The following is a 16,552-nucleotide window of genomic DNA, read 5'->3' as shown; positions in this document are numbered from 1 at the left end:
CAAAATTCCTCCAGAGGGTTGTAAAAGACTCATTGCCAGTTATTGCAACGCTTCATTGCAGTTATTTCTGCTAAAGGTGACCCAACCAGTTATTAGATTTAGGGGACAATCACTTTTTTTTTATTGAAAACAGATGTAGCAGTAATCAGGCCTGGGTGTGGCTAGGGAATTTGAACTCCGCTTCCCAAAACTGTGATAAACCACAGTTAAATTATGTTTTAAGGGGGGTCACTTTTTCACACAGGGCCCTGTAGGTTTGGATTTCTTTTTCCCTAATAATAAAGACCTTCATTTATAAACTGTATTCTGTCTTTACTTCTGTTATCTTTCTGTAATATTTAAATTTGTTTGCTGATCTGAAACATTTAAGTGTGACAAACATGCAAAAGAATAGGAAATGAGGAAGGGGCAAAGACTTTTTCACACAACTGTATATGCTTGATTGGTGTGGATTTTTATTTTATTTTATGCATCTATAGAGTTCAATAGGTGAGTCCCATCCGCTATGCAGAAGAGAATAGAACATGCTGAGTCCGTGTAAAATAAATGCCTGCCTGAACAGCCTAATTGTATAACATTGGTGCTAGTGCAGTCCATGTTATGTCAATTTTTTCACGGACAGCACTCGGACCAAAAATTCGGTCTTGTGAACTTGTTGTTTTATATATACATTTTTTTTTCAATAAGAAAATTGTTAGCTGACTGTAAGACATGTTGTGCATTAGCTGTTTCCTCCTTATAAGCAGTGAAAGCTGCTCCTGTAATCTCATTATGAGATCACTCAGTGGTAAAGGAGGAAGTTATAACATTCTGAAAATCAAGCCATTGTCATTCTTTATAATAATAGTTTGGAAAACAGCATTAAATATTTAAGTCAATACCAATAAAAGAAGAGAAAATGGTTTAACCCTCAATATAACACATGTGGTCTCCTCTTTGCTGCCTCATCTCATAAATAACTAGATCTGAGAACATGATCTTATATTAAGGACCATACAGAACATATTAGCTGCAGGTTACGCAGTCGTTGCTCTGTCCTGTGCGGGTAGTTGTGTATAGAACCACTGTGTAAAGGACCTGTCTTCTTATTTTGCTTGAGAGTGATGTTCAAAAAGATATTTTTCGAAGTATGTGCGGATCTCGCCTGTAGCAGCAGGTGACTTGATGAAAATGCCCTTTACATGTTTGTTTGACTTTGTTGTGTTTGCTGAGAGAAGCTGCTGTTGTGCTTTCTTTAGACATTTACCTTATTAATCGGTTCAGCACTATGTGTCGGATGCTCTTTATGCCAGAGAGGCCAACATGCATACTCGACATGCAAAACGTATGATTGACATTCCTACTGCTTATTACTTGTTCTTTATTACTTTATTTTTTGCTAATTGTAGGTGGTTATTATTGCCTCTTGAATAGGGGAGTCTTGAATAACTAATAGCGGGGGGGGGGGCAATTGTTCTTTTTTGAATGTCCTGTTTTAGATGTCAGTGTTTCCTCTTGTTGCTGAGGACATTATATATGTTTATCCTTGATGCCCAAGTATTGTACAACGGAATATATATATATAGATATATCTATATCCGAACATCTATTATGTAGGTTTATGGACTGGATTGTAACAGGAGACAGAGGAGGAAAAGAATTAGATGTAAGCACCAATAATATTGCCTCGGAGTAAGGAAAACAGAATGACCATGTTGCTGATGTGTCTGAATTCAAGGCTGTCTCCATGGTCTGTGTGGTCTTACCTTTCCTTGTTCTCTAAATCTCCTCCTCTGACACTTTATATTTTTGCACTACACCCACCACTCACGGCTGGATCCCCCCTCTCTCCCGTCTCCCGTACCCGTCAGTTCTTGTTTTGTACAGCTGTTCTCAGCCCTTCATTTCTCCCTTCCTGTCTTCTTTTCACCAGTGCCACTTTTCTTCTGCTGCACACATCCAGTGTGTATCCCTGGCTTTATCTGTTTTCTCCATTTCTCTCCATCCCATTCTTGCCTCCCCCTCTCTCGCTGTCACACTGCCACTCAATCTGTCTCTCTCTCATTATTACAGCAGCTCGGTGGCTCTGGAAAACTCTGGGAGAATGTGTTAGATCAGCTAATATGTAATCCAAGGTTTGAGCCAGAATCAGACCCCATTCATCCCAGGCAGTCCCCCCTTTCTCTCATACTCTCTTTCCTCTTCCTTGAACATTGGATCCGCTCACCTCATCTTGTTGCCTTGCCGCAGGGCTGTCGCAGAGCCAGAATGAGTGAGGAGAACAAGGAGTGGGCAATCCTCTGCCCCGAGGAGTTCACCCAACTGCAGAAGTACATAGATTGTGAGTAAATGTCCTCTATACTCTCCACTGCATATATCCTGATTATTCAACCTTCAGGCTCCCTTGTCCCAGATAGAGGAGAAAACTGCAAGAAAATTGTGCCAGAGATTACATGTTCAAATCAAATGCTATTTTATTTCTAGACAGCAGCAAAAAGGTTCAAGATGTTCTGCAGGAGTTTTACGGAGATGGCACCTCCAACCCCCACCTAACAGAGGAGGTGAGCTTTTCTGCAGATTTCCTTCTTCTATTTTTCGTGTGCAGGGTCGCCTCCTCTGCAGCAGGTGCTGTGGTATAGCTTAAAAGTGATATTACGTCAGGGTGTTTCCCAGTTCTGTGTCCAACTCAGATGTCCTCTTAGAGGATCTGCTGTGACCGAGGTTTCCATGTAAATGTATGTTTTTCAGATGTACCTAGGACCTTCACAATGTCCTTTCACGCAGTATGCCGTGCCCTAAGAAGGCATCTGTCATTTTATATTGCATTAGCTATAGTATAAGAAGAAAAAACTGTGCAAAGTGAGGAAATTCAAATTACGATAGCAATTAGCTCAGTATGCAAACATACATGTGCACATATCCATGCTATCCACTTCTACAATTATCTCTAGCATGGTGGTTCATGCGTTTCTGGCTACTTATAATAGATGCTAATATTATTCTCAATATGCAGACAGTTTGTGACTAAACAGAAAAAGTCGTTGTTGATTTTCCAGCAGACTGCATGATATCAAACAATCTTTAATGTTCATTTTTATGCAAGTTTTGAAAAAAATCCAAAGTGGCTACCTGCTGCTTCCAAATAGAAAAGAGAATGCACACAGTGCCTGGAATCTGAGCATATGTGAAGGCTGTGAAAAGAGATTCCTTATCGGCGTGTCTAAAACCTTGCTGTTATATTTTCCAGTCAATAGATTTTGAGGGGTTCAAGAGTTTCTTGAAAGCCTACCTGGATACAGATGAAATTTCTCCTGATCTCTACAAGCGGCTGTTCATGTCTTTCCTGGCAGCACCCAGTGTGGACGGACAAGGCAATGAAACAGATGGGACAAATGGTAAGTGAGTCTCTGGAAAATGTCCATATGTATAGTAAGACGGGTATTCCTTTATGCTTGTAATATCTTTTTAATAAATTTTTTTTTTTTTTTTAATAAAGGAAAAAAAAAGTCTCCTGTAGGTGTTTGGAGTCTATTAACATGCATGCCAGCTTTGGAATATTCTCGTTATTCGGAATTTGTGTCTGTCTAGTACTTTCAGTGTCCGAGAATGTCCTATTCTGAATGGCGCACAGACACGGCCGTATGTACAACTCCTGCTGCCCTGAGCACCAATAATGGAATGCACCCGTAATACAGGCCCAATTATACGCACCAGTTATAATCATGAATCATGACGCCAATTGGTCAACCCTAACAAACGTAATGATAAAAAGGAGAAGAAACTATTATTTATCATCAGTTATGATGGCAAATAAATAATTATCACTGTGCACAATAGATAAATGTGTATTTCACTCATAGTAATCTTTATGCAAGGTATTGCTGCCACATAGCTGGGTCCTCGAGTTCAGAGGTGTTGACTGTGCTCCCCACTAAATATGTACTCCTCTGTCATTAACACTACCCTAAATATAGTGACTAATTATTATCAGTCACCATCCAGTGACTCAGTAATACCACATTGCCATAACTGAATAATATCAACATCCTGTGAATCCAGACCGCTCGCTATTCTTGATTCTTCCCGCTCCTGACTCTATCTCAGAGTGGCTGCACATGGAAGATCTTGATGCTGACCTGCTCTACATGATCACCTCCTTTTGCATCCTCCTTGATATTCATGTCTTAAAGGGAACCTGTCACCCCCAAAATCGAAGGTGAGCTAAGCCCACCGGCATCAGGGGCTTATCTACAGCATTCTGTAATGCAGTAGATAAGCCACCGATGTATCCTGAAAGATGAGAAAAGAGGTTAGATTATACTCATGCGGACGGTATGATTCCATGGGCGTCGCGGTCCGGTCCGGGGCCTCCCATCTTCTTACGATGACGTCCTCTTCTTGTCTTCACGCTCCGGCGCAGGCGTACTTTGTCTGCCCTGTTGACGGCAGAGCAAAGTACTGCAGTGTGCAGGCGCTGGGCCTCTCTGACCTTTCGTGACTGTGACTGCAAGAAGAGGACACCATCGTAAGAAGATGGGAGGCCCCGGACCGGACCGCGACAACCATCGGACCAGGACCGCAGCAGGACCGCCCCTGGGTGAGTATAATCTAACCTGTTTTTCTCATCTTTCAGGTAACATCGGGGGCTTATCTACAGCATTACAGAATGCTGTAGATAAGCCCCTGATGCCGGTGGGCTTAGCTCACCTTCCATTTTGGGGGTGACAGGTTCCCTTTAACAGCTAAATCAGGCTGCTCTTTACCTTTTTGCCCTTGTTTTGCCCCCTAGGTTTTGTCCCTCTTCCCTTCAAGCTTTCCCTTACCTCATTTAATTACACACGTCCTGTTATCTTCCCCTTTGATGAAATCTTAGACATACAAGCTGAGATTGAAATGATTCGGTGTAGGGCTAGTTCTATTGTTGCAAAGTACAAAAATATTTAAGTATATATATTGTAGCTGTATTTCACTATTTATTTTGTTCTACTACATCATAGTAGACACCATCTGTGCCCGACACACGACTACAGTAGGGTTTGTGGTGTTTCCGTCATTCCCATGGTGTCTATTCTTTCACTGCTAAACTAGAGCAGCGTGCTTGCTATTTTGTCTAGTATTTTTGGCCAGATCTATTATGGGGCGGAGCATCCAGTGCAGATGTGAACACAGCCTAACACTGAGGCTAGTTCTGGCAGTATCTTCACTAGTGGCCGTGCCCATTCCTCCTTATTGCAGTACTGCAGAGACGGTCAAGTTCTGCTGCCAATCTTTTAATGAGTTGCTGCTCTTTAAAATGTAATGAACAAAATGTTATGTAATTAATATTGCAAGCATTTCAAAAGATATTCTTGTTAGTGTAAGGACCAAAATAATTTCAGTTATCATTTCTTATAAAGATATATGTATATTTATATATAGAGAGAGAGAGAAAAAAAGAGAGAGCTATAAGCACAATTGTTTTACACTCTGAGAAAACACGTAAACTATACAGTCCTCAGCATAACTGAGTACACCCCAAAAGATTTATCAGAAAACCTTTAATTTCCTTTCAGAATCCATATTTTCACGCATGAGATGTCCCGTGGAAGAATGCTTCTTCCTGGGGGTGAAGAAGCATTCAGCGAAACGCGCGTCGGAGTTGGGAGTTTAAGCGTGCCACGGGGCATCTCATGTGTGGAGACAGCGTGGACACAGGTAATATGTACTAGGCACAGTGAACGTGCTTTATATTATGGTACAAAATATGTTTCATTACAGGCACGATTGCAGCTCTGGCATGTGCTATCATATGGCTTTTATTGTGATTCAATAGCTGCACGTGTATGTTATAACTAACCCCTATATAACCGCCCTTTTCCTTTAAAATGGGATCAAAGCATAAATTCTTCTCAGTATACTTGCACACAATTTTTGGAGGAACTAAGCAGGGAAACATATACCTTGACTTACGACAGATCCTCTGTGGATGTAGGCTTGCTTAAATCCTTCTTTCTCTTGATGAAGTCCCACACAGACTCGATAATGTTGAGATTACGGTGCTGTGGGGACCATGTAATCACTTCCAGGACCCCTTGTTCTTCTTTAAGCAGAAGATAGTTCTTAATGACATTGGCTGTATGTTTAGGATCTTTGTCCTGCTCCTGGTTAATTTTGGATGCCAATGGACGCCTCTCTGATGGTATTGTATGATGGATAAGTATTTGCCTGTATTTCTCAGCATTGAGGACACCATTAATCTTGACCAAATTTCCAACTCTGTTTGCTGAAATGTAGCCCAAAACTCACAAGGAACCTTCACAATCCTTTACTGTTGCCTTCAGACACTCATTATTGTACTGCTCTCCAGTCCTTTGGTGACAAACTGCCTTTTATTACAGCCAAATACTTCACATTTTGAATCATCAGTCCACATCAGTTTCTGCACCGCACTTCCTTTGTTTTCGTGCATAGCTGAGTCACATGGCCTTGTTTCCCTTCCAAAGTATGGTTTTGGGCAGCATTTTTTTCATGTAGACCACTTCTGACCAGACTTCTTTGAACAGTAAATAGATATACCTGGTTCTTCCTGGTTGCTGCAGTTCTGATATGATGGCACTGCTGGGCATCTTCCAATTTTGAAGGCAGTGAGCATGATGTCCCTTTTATCTACTGCACTAAATTTCCATGGCCAACCACTGCATCTACCATCTCCAACTATGACAATTTCTTGGTGTCCCCAATGCTGAGAAATATAGGCAGATACGGTATATATTCATCATATAATACCATTCGAGAGGCATCTGATTGGCTCCAAATCTTATCCTGCAGAAGAACAAAGACCCCTATACATACAGAATAAATTAAAATGAGGAGTCCTGGAAGTGATGATATGGCCTTTATAGAGCATTGATTTCAACATAATCAAGTTTGACTGTGAGTACATGAAAAGACAAATGGATTTGTGCAACCCTTCATTCACAGAAAATCTGTGGTTAGTTCTCTAAGATGTTTGGGACAACTTCCTTGCCGAGTTCCTTCAAAAACTGTGCGCAAGTGTACCTAGAAGACATTTTTTTCTGCTTTTACAGTAAAGGGAGGTTTCACTAAATATTTATTTGATTTAGTTTTCTCTTGTGTTTCTTCACTTTGCATTCTTTCTATAAAAAAATAAACTATCAGTACTTCCAGTTTTGAAAGGTTTCTTACTTTGCAGCATTTTTTTTCCACACCTGCCTAATACTTTTGCTCAGTACTGTATATACTAGTCAAGAATCACAGAAATGGTCCATTTACTGCATACTATTCTGTTTACAGGAGTCACATTGGGACAATTGTATAGCTTTCTGACCCTAAAGGTGTCATTAATAGAGTACAGTAGCACGGAGCACCCACAGTAACGTGTGTATGCACAAAGCGTAAAAGCGTATTACAATATGAATTGCCTTTAAAAAGTAATTTCCCCCTTGAGCTGTAGTTCTGAAAATCTGTATAATAATGAAGATAATTGGAATGTAAAGAAGACAAAGAATGCGGAAACCGAATGTTGAAATATTATTCAAAATAATCTATAACACTTGACTTATTTCAAGAGGGTTTCAGGCAGAATTCATTTTGTTTCCTTGGTTATTGCCTACCTTTAGAATGAGGTCATGTGTATTGGCCTCACTGATACAGCAGTACAGCATGGAATGCCACTTTATGTCTCTATCCCCGTCCCCAGTAATAGTGAGCCTGGGAAGTATGTAGACACGAGATTGCAATAATTCTGTCACAGCACCATTTGTCATGATGCTTGTTATGCTCTGTAAGCTTGATGTGAAGCCAATGGCATGACCTTTATGTCATGTTATCTGGAGTGATATATATTCAGGACCCCAGTGACCACCCTGCTGCTAAAGATGAAACAAAAGAACATAATATAACTGATTATAACTGATGGGAAAAATGGTATTGATGTATATATTAATAGCTCCTGAAGACGTGGCTCTTACTAATCGATAGAAGAAAAAATGGATATTGTACAAACACACTTGATCAGTTTAAAGGGAACCTGTCAGCAGGATCTACCCCTATAAGATAACAATGTTATGGTGCGGCTTGTACCTTTAACAGTGATCCCGGTCATCCGCAGTGTTCTCTACATTTTGTCATCAATTATTTAATATTGTGGCACCACATACACTAATTACCAGGACTAGTCCAAGAATTGTGATGTACAGTTTCTCCCCTTCTGCCAATACCACGCCAAGAGAGTTGTGATTGATGTCCCAATGAGCCCCCTGTACATCCTTTCTTTGCTCATCACAAGCACAGTAACAGATGTGAATTCAGACATATGTAATGATCTCTTGCCTATGTGCCACTGTTCGCTGGGAATTGCTGTGGGTGCGTTCCAGGGCATGGCCGAATGCACAACTGTTACTGGACATAGAGCACCGAGAGAATGTGGAGAAGGCTGGGCTGGGTCATGAGTGGCACCTCTGCCTCTGTGAGTGTGCTATCGATAAAAGGGGAGAGACTGGAGAAAAAGTAAATTGCGGCAGTCAAAACTATAAATTTGCATGGCATGCTAGTCAAACATATAAAATCAACTAATTGAAAACAAAAAGTATATGCAAAAGGAATACGGTTCATCCCCCAAAAATGAGACTTTATTATGAAAAAAGAACAAATTTAACACAGCGATTAAAAATAATTAAAAGCACCAAAGATGTGTATGTTAACATAACTCAGCCCAAGATAATGAGCAAGAATAAACCATGTTCTCAAATAAAAAAATGGGTACAGATATGAAGCTGGAACACACAAAATCAAAAGACCAATACTCCCAATATGATGTTTCAGAGCCTAAAAGGGAGAATGAGAGAATAAAAAAGGAAGGAACTGCTAGAGGTGTGTAGTGACAATAGCAATACTGGTCAAATCGCTTCAAATAATAATATCTTCTCCTTGTTTCCAGATATGGTTGGCTAAATTTGCTTTTTTTATCTTCTTTTTTTGCCTATGAGATGATGTTAATATTATTTGCAACATGTTTTACTTTTTTATTCTATCTTGAGCAGTATTGCTGTTGCTGCTACACACCTCTAGCAGTTTCTTCTTTTCTTATCCTCTCATCATCCCTTTTAGGCCAGAGTCACAGTAGCGTATCACATCCGATGTGAGCGCATCGGACGCAATATGCTAATGACACTTGGCTCCAGCTTTGCTGCCTCACATGAAAGAATCCCAGCACTGCTGCGGAGGAGACGGAGAAAGTAATTTCCCCATCTCCTCTGCTGCCGGCGTCCTCGGGAATTGCACTGTACTTGGGTGATATCCGACTGCAGTACGATGTTTCACACACACCCATAGACTTACATGGATGCGTGTGATCCAAATTTTGCATGCAATCGCAGCATGCTGCATTTTATTTTCTGTCCGATCGGAGCTGAAAAAAAAACGCCATTGAAAACAAGCATAGGATTAAATTGGTACAAATGCAATCCGTTTTTTAATCGGATTGCATTTGTCTGATTTAATCGCAAGTGGGAGTGAGCCGTTAGACTGTAAAACATCATATTTATTGCACACTAGTGATGAGCGAGTATACTCGTTGCTCGGGTTTTCCAGAGCACGCTCAACTGGTCTCCGAGTATTTATGACTGCTCAGAGATTAAGTTTTCATCGCAGCAGCTGAATGATTTACAGCTACTAGCGAGCTTGATTACATGTGAGGATTCCGTAGCAACCAGGCAACCCCCACATGTACTCAGCCTGGCTAACAGATGTAAATCATTCAGCTGCCGCAGTGAAAACTAAATCTCCGAACACTAACAAATACTCGGAGATCACTCGAGCGTGCTCGGGAAAACCCGAGCAACGAGACGAGTATTCTCGCTCATCACTATTGCACACCCATTCTTCAAATATTTTCTGAATTGTATTACATTGTTATTATTGGGGGTATTGTTTTTTGGTTGAGGATGTGGTTTACTCTTTTTCATTATTTTGGGCTGAAATATCTGATCACCTTTGATGTTTTTCACTGTTTTTAATCTATGTTTTATATTTGTTCTCTTTTTTTTTGTTTCATAATAAAGTCTAATTTTTTAGATGTGCAGTCTTCTTTTAGCATATTATTTTTGTTTTCTAAAAGGGTAGAGACAGTACTCTGCTGAGTGCACGCCTCTTGGACTAGTCCTGGTAATTAGCATGTGTTGGCACCACAATATTAAATGGCGAGTTTTGCCAAAAAGCCGAAAACTTTCCATAAGCCATTTGAATGATAGGGATTAATATTATAAGACACATGCAGTACTGTTATTGGCTTTTAGGAGTAAATCCTGATAGCATTTCCCTTTAATATTATCCAGCTGGTAAATAATTTAGTGTACATGTGCACAACTCAGATTCTGGTGGCAACAAGGGCCCTTTTATGTCTCCCTCAGCAATTGGTTTAGCTCTTACTCTTAGGGCCCTTTGAATGGTTACTTAGAGCTCTAGCTTTTGATGTAGTAGGCCGTGTAACATTTAGGCTAGAATAAGGGTAACATCTGTCCCAGCAACCACGCTAGAATTAGCACTACTGCAGTGTGCGGGTGCTATGGTGGTGGGCCGTCTGCCAGTCTATGATACTATGGGGCATTGAAGCCAGGACTACAGTGTGTGTCATTGTGTTGTACCCACATTACATATTTGCAGAAGGATGTGATACAATGCATTGGTTTCTGCAGAATCAGATGTTGCACATGTGGTTATTCCATTTAGCCTTGCTCAAACCTTCAAATGGAATAAAATCTATTTTTACTGAGCTTTGCATGTTCTCCATTTATTTATTTACCAATGCATTTAAAAAGGAAAGTTAAGCAACTTTTTATTAAAAAAAAAATGTCCTATTATGTTTTGCTAATATACATTCAGAAGGTTAGAAAAAACGTATGGAACAGATGGAAATAAGTGAGTGCAAGATCAAACTTTACAGGTTTGTCTGTTACAATGGAGATGTGGAGCTGCATACACAGAACAATAGGTAATATGATACAAGAGGAGCGTTGCTTCATCGTTCACTTTAGATGCATTGTTTTAATTAAAAAATGGTGGTCAACTAACTTTTTGAGGAAGGCATAACATTTGAGCATTAGATTTAATGGGTTATTCACTACTCGGACAACCCCTTCTTAAACAGGTTATCCCCAAGTGTAAAATGAAAATAACTCATACTCCCCTCCTGCTCTGGTGCAGGTCCAGTGATGACATTGCTGGCTCCTCCAGGGATGGCGTGACATTGTTATGCCTTGTGAGCAATCAGTGGCCAGTAATGGGTTAGTTTGCTCACATTTCCTTTGGACGGAACTTGTACATATGAAAGAGGTGTGAGAACTGCAGCTCATTAGTGGCCATTGATTGGCTGCAGTGCTGTGGTGGCACTTCAATGTCACACAAGCCCTGGGAGACCCAGCACCGACATTGCTGGCGTGTGTGAGGAGAGTATATGTTATTTTAATTTTACACTGAGGAACATATTAATTAAGATGGGGTTGTCTTGAGTAGTGGTTCACCTCATCAATTTCTGCTCTTAGATGAATGATTGTATTCAGTACTGCTGTCGCTGGCTTCAAGAGAGGAGATAGGATTTGGTCCCACAGTCTCTGGTTTAGGAAGCCAGTCCCCAGTCTAATCCTAGTGGCTAATGAATTAGGCATTGACGTCCCAAATTAGGAATCGAGATTCAAAGTCACCTCTGGGATGTTTGCCTACCTCCCCTCTCAAAGCATAACCCTAGAGTCTAGCCCTAGTGGCCTCAGAATAGCAATTATTAGATAAAAAACCTGGACTTAATGTGACCAAAAACCATTAACTGTCCCACAGATGTCATTCTAGTAACTGTGCTATGCATAAATAATTTCTAATTTTCTAAGGATGAAATAAGGCTTTTGTGTTCATCTCTGGTCATCATAAAAAAAATAATATAAAAGATGCATTTATCTCCTGTAATACCAGGATCTGTTCACTCGACAGCCTGAAAATCTGCTTCATAGGACTGAATGGGGTTGTTTCTGCAGCTTGTGAATTTTTGCACCAAGCCGCCCCTTCGTCTTCTCTTCAATGCACTTTGTAACTGTTGCTTGTGATATTATGTTGTGTTGGAATTAAGACCGGTATCACTTCCCACCAATTTCATTTTTGTGTTTTGTCTATTAAGTTATTTTTGACACATTCTTTGTGAATATTATACTACAACTAGCTGAAGAGCCCGGTGTTGCCTGGGCATAGTAAATATCTGTGGTTAGTTATAGCACCTCACTTCTCTTATTTTCCCATCACGCCTCTCATTTTCCCCCTCACATCTTTAATTTTCCACTCACATTTCTCATTTTCTCCGTCAAACCTCTCATTTTCCCCTTCACTCCTCTTATTTTCCCCCTCACTCCTCTCATTCCCCCTCACTCCTCTCCTTCCCCACTAACACTTGTCATTTCGACCTCACATCTGTCATTTTCCAATCACTCCACTATTTTCCCTCACTCCTCTCATTTTGCACTCACACCTTTTCATTTTCACCTCACACCTCTCATTTTCACCTCACATCTCTCATTTTCCCCTCAGTATATACATGTTTGTCATCTCCCTTATATATAGTATACACCTGTATGTCATCTCCCCTGTATATAGTATATACCTGCTGTATGTCAACTCCTCTATATACCTATGAGTCATCTCCTCTTTTATATAGTATATACCTGCTATATGTCATCTCCTGTATATAGTATATACGTGTGTCATCTCCTTCTGTATATAGTATATACCTGTAAGTCATCTCCTCCTGTATATAGTATATACCTGTGAGTCATCTGCTCCTGTATATAGTATATACCTGTGTGTCATCTCCCCTGTATATAGTATGTACCTGTATGTCATCTCCTCCTGTATTAGACCTCGTTCACACGTTATTTGGTCAGTATTTTTACCTCAGTATTTGTAAGCTAAATTGGCAGCCTGATAAATCCCCAGCCAACAGGAAGCCCTCCCCCCTGGCAGTATATATTAGCTCATACATACACATAATAGACAGGTCATGTGACTGACAGCTGCCGTATTTCCTATATGGTACATTTGTTGCTCTTGTAGCTTGTCTGCTTATTAATCAGATTTTTATTTTTGAAGGACAATACCAGACTTGTGTGTGTTTTAGGGCGAGTTTCATGTGTGACGTTGTGTGTGTTGAGTTGCATGTGGCTACATGCATGTAGCGACTTTTGTGAGATGAGTTTTGTGTGGCGACATGCGTGTAGAAACTTTTTGTGTGTCGAGTTGCATGTGACAGGTTAGTGTAGCAAGTTGTGTGCAGCAAGTTTTGCGTGTGGCGAGTTTTATGTGTGGTGCGTTTTGAGTATGTGCAAGTTTTGTGTGAGGCAACTTTTGCATGTGTAGCAACTTTTGTGCATGTGGCAATTTTTCCGCGTGTGCAAGTTTTGCGTGTGGCGAGTTTTCCATGAGGTGAGTTTTGCACGTGTGGTGAGTTTTCCATGAGGTGAGTTTTGCACGTGTAGCAAGATTTGTGTGAGCCTAGTTTTGCATGTGGCGAGTTTTGCGCGTGGCGAGTTTTGAGCGGCAACTTTTGTGTTTTGACTTTTATGTGGCGAGGTTGGTGTATGTGTGGTGAAATGTGTGCTGAGAGTGGTATATGTGTTCAAGCACGTGGTAGTGTGTGGCACATTTTGTGTGTGTTCATATCTCCGTCAGTGGTGAGTATCCCATATCTGGGCCCCACCTTAGCAACTGTACAGTATATACTCTTTGGCGCCATCGCTCTCACTCTTTAAGTTCCCCTTGTTCACATCTGGCAGCTGTCAATTTGCCTCCAACACTTTTCCTTTCACTTTTTCCCCATTAAGTAGATAGGGGAAAAATTGTTTGGTGAATTGGAAAGTGCGGGGTTAAAATTTCGCCTCACAACATAGCCTATGACGCTCTCAGGGTCCAGACGTGTGACTGTGCAAAATTTTGTGGCTGTAGCTGCGACGGTGCAGATGCCAATCCCGGACATACACACATACATACACACACACATTCAGCTTTATATATTAGATATGCATTTTCATAGAAAGCAAAGTGTTTGCAGTGTCCTGTTAGAGGAAGTAAAAGCATTTCAGATGCAATTTACTAACCACACAGCAATTAATAAGTGTATCTACTCTACTGATAATCTTTCTTATTGGCCTCATCTATTTTACATAAAGACAAACGCATCATGCTTACTTTTCTGAAAAATAAATGTATCTCCTCTTATGATTCCATATGCTGTTTTTCACTTGGCAGAAAGTGGTCGTGTCAGTCTGAATGATGTTTCCTGTTATTTTTCCTTGCTGGAAGGGGGTACAGCGGAGGACAAACTTGCTTGTAAGTAGCTTCTTTTAGTTATTTTTCTTTTAGCATATTTTCTCCTTTTTCCAGTCTCCACAAAGATTTGCATATGCAGTGCTTTTGACATGAGCTTTGCAAAATTTCTGATTCTTTGGTCCAAAGTGATGACCATAAAATGTAGATTTTAAAGAGGTTGTCCAGTCTTAAGCTACAAGTCTGCAGTTACTCTGTGACTGCAGACTTGTGAATCCTTACATTGGGCATATTGCTCATTGTCCGGATTCTCCAGTGCCAGGAGTGGGCTGTCATGTGAAAGCAAGTATGAAATATGTATACTTTCCGTCATACTCTCTGACTAGACTTTGTCCGATCTCGCTCAATACACTTCCATTGAGCAAGGCTGCGCCCATCTAGTCGGCACGTGACCGCAGGTATGCATATCATATACTTGCAGTCACATGCCCGCTTCTCCTGTCACGGGCACTGGAGAATCATTACTGCTCCCAGTGCCGGCCAGGTGAGGATTCACAAGTCTGTTGTCACCCTTTAGAGTGACTGCAGACTTGTAGCCTAAGACTGGCATATCCAAATAACTCCAACCTATGGCTGTACTACTATCTTGTTTCTTATGAAGCCATAAGTGGGCTTCCATGTAGGTCAGTGACACCTCTTCGGCACCTATACCACTGCAGAAACCTTTGCTCCATCAGACTACATGTGTACAGAGGTGTCACTTCTGCCTATGCCGCTACAGCCTCAGTACTCATACAGGTTCCTCCATTGGCCTCTTTTGAAGAAAGAGCCCTAAAAAAAGTTTTAGATTTGATGATGAAGCTGTTGAAAACTTCACATCCTCTAGTGCCCTAGCAGCCACATCTCATGGCCGTGCAGTCCCAGCTTAGACGATAGCCTCTGCTATTTGTGGTGCGTTCCACACAGTTGAAAACACTAGAGGTTTTAATCTACTCAGTGAACACATTCTAATGATTTCACTTCAGCCTGGTTTAGGGACGTTCGCATATTGATTCTGTGTGGCTCAGTAAACATACGGCCTACAGCTCTTTATGCCTAATCTGTCAGCCTGTGAAGCCAGCCATAATAACTGTTGGCAATGTTCAGTGTGCGTTGTACATCTGTATCTTGAGTGTTTGTGTTTGGACAGTGTTGAAAATTGTTTCGTTTAGGTATGCATATGAACTTTTATTATTTTTATAATCTTATATATTTCCCTTATTTTTATCTGCACTGAAAATAAATCTGCATCAGATACACCAGATATAAAAGCTGGTTTCTATCAGACAGCTATCCTCATTGACAGAACTGGAAACCTGATAGGAGGGTTTACATGGATGGCCCCAGGGTGTTTTTGAGCTATGGTACTTTCGCCTTGTCTACTCGTCCAAATTGGCACAGAAGACACAGGGTCTTGTCTATAAGGGAAAGTAATAAATGGGGTGATGTGGCCGCGTTCTCTACACAGTTTTTGCAACTGGCTAACAAAATGCATTTCATCCATAGCTTTCAAAAAGCCTGATTGTTCTTAAACTTTCTGTGTCTAATCACAGAAGAAAGAGAAGTTCAGGAGAACAGTAAGCTAGAAACAATTCTTGCTGAGAACATAAACATTTTTAGGCACATACAGTGGCATGTAAAAGTTTAGGCACCCCTTGGTTAAAATTACTGTTATTGTGAACAGTAAAACAAGTTGAAGATGAAATGATCTCTAAAGGGCCTAAAGTTAAAGATGACACATTATTATTGTTATTATTAGTATCCATTTTTATAGCGCCATTTATTCCATGGCTCTTAACATGTGAAAAAAGGGGGCATACCATAGATAAGTACAGTAAATATGAGCAATACAAGGCACACACAGGTACAGAAGGAGGGAGGACCCTGCCCATGAGGGCTCACAGTCTACAGGGGATGGGTGAGGATACACTAGGTATTTTAGGCAAAAAAAATACATATATATTTTCATTTTTTACGTTTTAAAAATTTCAAGGAAAATGGACCGATGCAAAAGTTTGGGCACAAGTTTGGAGATTTGTGTGCTCAGATAACTTTGGCCAAGGTTTCAGATCTTAATTAGCCTGTTAGGGTTATGGCATCTTCACTATCATCACTAGGAAAGGCCGGGTGATACAGATTTCCCTGCTTTATTAAAACAAAAATTGGTTGTAACGCGGGGTCAACACCAAGAAGTCCCATAAGAGACAAAATCCGAAAGCAAGCAGGTGGTCAAAAT

At 40.6% G+C, this 16,552-nt stretch overlaps 1 protein-coding gene across 2 annotated transcripts in view; it reads left to right on the top strand.

Annotated features, from left to right (window-relative positions):
• DGKA (diacylglycerol kinase alpha) overlaps nucleotides 1–16,552 on the top strand; it is a 221,157-nt gene that overhangs the window by 152,393 nt on the left and 52,212 nt on the right. For both annotated transcript variants that reach the window (XM_077297576.1, XM_077297575.1), the window contains 4 exons: nucleotides 2,230–2,320; nucleotides 2,464–2,540; nucleotides 3,227–3,374; nucleotides 14,260–14,340. In XM_077297576.1, the coding sequence (XP_077153691.1) occupies nucleotides 2,248–2,320; nucleotides 2,464–2,540; nucleotides 3,227–3,374; nucleotides 14,260–14,340 (379 nt within the window). In that variant the 5' untranslated portion in view covers nucleotides 2,230–2,247. The remainder of the gene's footprint in view (nucleotides 1–2,229; nucleotides 2,321–2,463; nucleotides 2,541–3,226; nucleotides 3,375–14,259; nucleotides 14,341–16,552) is intronic.

The sequence above is a fragment of the Ranitomeya variabilis genome, chromosome 3 (genome assembly GCF_051348905.1).
Source record: "Ranitomeya variabilis isolate aRanVar5 chromosome 3, aRanVar5.hap1, whole genome shotgun sequence".
Lineage (NCBI taxonomy): Eukaryota > Metazoa > Chordata > Amphibia > Anura > Dendrobatidae > Ranitomeya > Ranitomeya variabilis.
The sequence above is the reverse complement of the archived record's forward strand: the minus strand, read 5'-3'. Positions and strand labels throughout refer to the sequence as shown.